Below are 3,318 nucleotides of genomic sequence, written 5' to 3'. Positions count from 1 at the left end.
ATGAGAACCTTGCAGTTGTTGTGGCTTCTCTTGCCATTCATATGCACCAATTTTTTCAGAATCTTTTTGGTATTGGCTTCTAGTCCATGTCTCGGCGATCAAGAATTGTTGCTCGTTGAGTTGAAAAATACCCTTGTGTTCAATGCATCCGTGTCTTCTAAGCTGGTTACGTGGAATCAGAACGCTCGCCATTGGAATGGTGTGACGTGCAACGAGGATGGAAAGGTCATCGGTCTAGACTTGAGCTTCGAATCAATCTCTTCAAATATTAACAGTTCGTCGAGTCTCTTTAGACTGAAGCATCTTCAAAAGCTAAACCTGGCTTTCAACGATTTCAAATCCTCTGCAATTCCGTCTGGCTTCACAAACCTCAGTGGCCTGGTTTATCTGAACTTGTCCAATGCTGGATTCTCTGGCCAGATTCCAATAGAGTTAGCGCGCTTGAGGAAGTTAGGTATTCTCGATCTTTCTCTTATTTATTTTTCTGGACTTGATACACTAAAGCTCAAGAATCCCAATTTGAAGACCTTGATCGGAAACCTAACGGAGGTAATACAGTTACATCTTGATGGCGTTGACCTTTCTTCCGAGGGAAGTGAATGGTGCAATGCATTGTCCTCTTCAGTGCAAAAACTTCAGGTGCTGAGCATGTCTTATTGCTTTCTCTCTGGTCCTGTCGACTTTTCCCTAGTGAATCTTCATCATTTGTCATTCATTCAACTCAATGGCAACAACCTGTCAACCACAGTTCCTGAGTTCCTCGCCAGATTCCCCAATCTAACCGCTCTGCATATGAGTTATTGTGGGTTGTATGGAGAGTTTCCTCGTAAAATCTTTCAGCTGCAGACACTTCAGACCCTTGACCTATCATTGAACCAACTTCTTCATGTTTCTTTGCCCAATTTTCCGGAGGACAGTTCTCTTGAGACTCTGCTCCTGAGTGACACGAATATTTCAGGGAGGCTTCCAGATTCAATCGGTAATCTCAGAAAATTGTCGAGATTAGAATTGTTTAATTGCAATTTGAGTGGATCAATCCCAAGCTCAATGGAGAACCTGTCAGAGCTGACTTATTTGGACTTGTCTTTAAATAATCTTACCGGTTCAGTTCCTTCGTTCAGTAAGTCCAAGATTCTGAGACAGATTATACTATTCCGCAATGCTCTAACAGGAGAGATTAAGTGCACCCGATGGGAAGAACTTCTAAGCCTTGTAAATCTAGATCTGCGGTACAACTCACTGGAGGGCAGCATTCCCCCGTCTCTTTTTAAACTTCCTTCAATCAAGACCATAGAAATGTCCAACAATCAGTTTTCTGGTGAGCTGAGTGGGTTTCTAAATGTCACTTGCTATCAACTAACCGTGCTTGATTTGAGCAGTAACAATTTAGATGGACCCATACCAGCATATGTTTTTGAACTTCAAGGACTTAACTGCCTCTCACTTTCTTCTAATAATTTCAGTGGCTCATTACACATTGATATGTTTCAGCGGCTCAAGAACCTCACATATCTAGATCTTGCCCACAATCGTTTGTCAATTAATGCTACTGCTTCAACTTCTGCTTTGTTCGGTTTCCCTACTCTTTACACTTTAAACCTGGCTTCCTGTCAGCTGAGTTTGTTACCTGGATTCTTAAAATATCAACCCACATTAGCCCATCTAGACCTCTCCGACAATCACATTCAAGGAGAGATACCAAAATGGATATGGGAGAGTAAATATCTGTCTTATGTCAATCTTTCGTTCAATTTCTTCGATAAATTGGGAGAACCTTCACCTAATCTCGCTTTTAGTCTGGCTGTTATTGACCTCCACAGAAACAAGCTCCAGGGGAAAACATTACCTCTGCCACCAAATGGTGCCTACCTGGATTTCTCGAGTAACAATTTCAGTTCAGTACTTCAAAATGATATTGGTAAACACTTGCGTTCCACAATTTTCTTCTCTCTCTCAAACAATCATTTCTATGGCCCCGTCCCAGAATCAATTTGCGAAGCCTGGAATCTTGAGGTACTTGACCTTTCCAACAACCATTTGATGGGAACCATCCCTCAGTGCTTAATGTTGGAGAATCTGAAGGTGTTGAACATAAGGAATAACAACCTGACTGGAGGAATCCCACATACATTCCCAGGCACATGCCTCTTGAGGACTTTGGATGTTAATGGTAATCTCTTGACAGGAAAGCTCCCAATTTCTTTGGCAAAATGCTCCATGTTAGAGGTGCTAGACATTGGAAACAATCAGATTAAGGATGTATTCCCGTGCCAGTTGAAGAACATATCTAACCTGAGAGTCCTTGTTCTGCATTCCAACAAATTCCACGGGCAAATTGGTTTTCCAGTCAATAATGACACATGGAAGTTGCTTCAAATTGTTGACCTGGCTTTCAACAATTTCAGTGGTATGCTTCCCGAAGATTTCCTGATGTCTTGGGAGGCCATGAAGGTCAATTTGCACTTCGAGCATCTTGAATATCCGTTTCTTTCGTTGAGCAATCTCTATTATCAGGACACGGTTAGTCTTACTTTTAAAGGTCTGCAGCTAGAACTAATGAAGATCCTAACTGATTTCACCTTGATCGACTTCTCGAGCAATAGATTTGAGGGTCCAATACCAGAAGTGTTGGGAGAACTCCGAGCACTCTATTTTCTCAACCTGTCGCACAATGTGCTCTCAGGTCCTATCCCCCCCTCATTAGGAAAAATACAGCAGCTCGAGTCCCTAGACTTGTCACAGAACTACCTCAATGGGAGAATTCCGGTGCAGCTTTCATATCTGAATTTCCTTTCATTCCTGAACCTCTCCTATAATCAACTTGTCGGAAATATCCCAGCACGCAAACAGTTTCTCACATTTTCAGAAGGTTCGTTTGAAGGTAACGAAGGACTATGCGGGTTTCCACTTGACAAAAGTTGCCCAATAAAAACCAATCCTGAAGAAGCAGATGCTGTTCCAACTCAAAGGTTCAAACAACGCGAGGACAATGGCTGGATTGACATGAAGTCGTTTTACATGAGCATGCCGCTCGGATTTGTTGTTGGATTCTGGGGTTTTTGCGGTACGCTAATATTCATCCAGCCATGGAGGTGTGTGTATTTTCAGTTTTGGGATGACTTGCTGTTCAGACTTTCGCAATGTTATCACGTCTGCTGAACTTTGGTTATTATGCTTGATTGGAGTAAGATGATAGTTTTTCCTCTCCATGATTGTCCATTATAAACTGCCAATGGTCTATGAAGTAGAACTGAGGATGTGCATCTAGTAGAAGATGATTGGACTTAAGAAATTCAAGACCTGTATGTCTATTGCTAG

At 42.0% G+C, this 3,318-nt stretch overlaps 1 protein-coding gene across 1 annotated transcript; it reads left to right on the top strand.

Annotated features, from left to right (window-relative positions):
• Positions 1-3,318, top strand: LOC115662277 (receptor-like protein 7). Its single transcript, XM_056316701.1, has one exon. The coding sequence runs from the start codon at positions 1-3 to the stop codon at positions 3,157-3,159; it is 3,159 nt and encodes a 1,052-aa protein (XP_056172676.1). The 3' UTR covers positions 3,160-3,318.

This window comes from Syzygium oleosum, unplaced genomic scaffold, assembly GCF_021117445.2.
Source record: "Syzygium oleosum isolate NSW1041296 unplaced genomic scaffold, Sole_v2.1 Sole_v2.12, whole genome shotgun sequence".
NCBI classification, from domain to species: domain Eukaryota; kingdom Viridiplantae; phylum Streptophyta; class Magnoliopsida; order Myrtales; family Myrtaceae; genus Syzygium; species Syzygium oleosum.
This window is presented reverse-complemented; position numbering and strand designations above follow the sequence as displayed.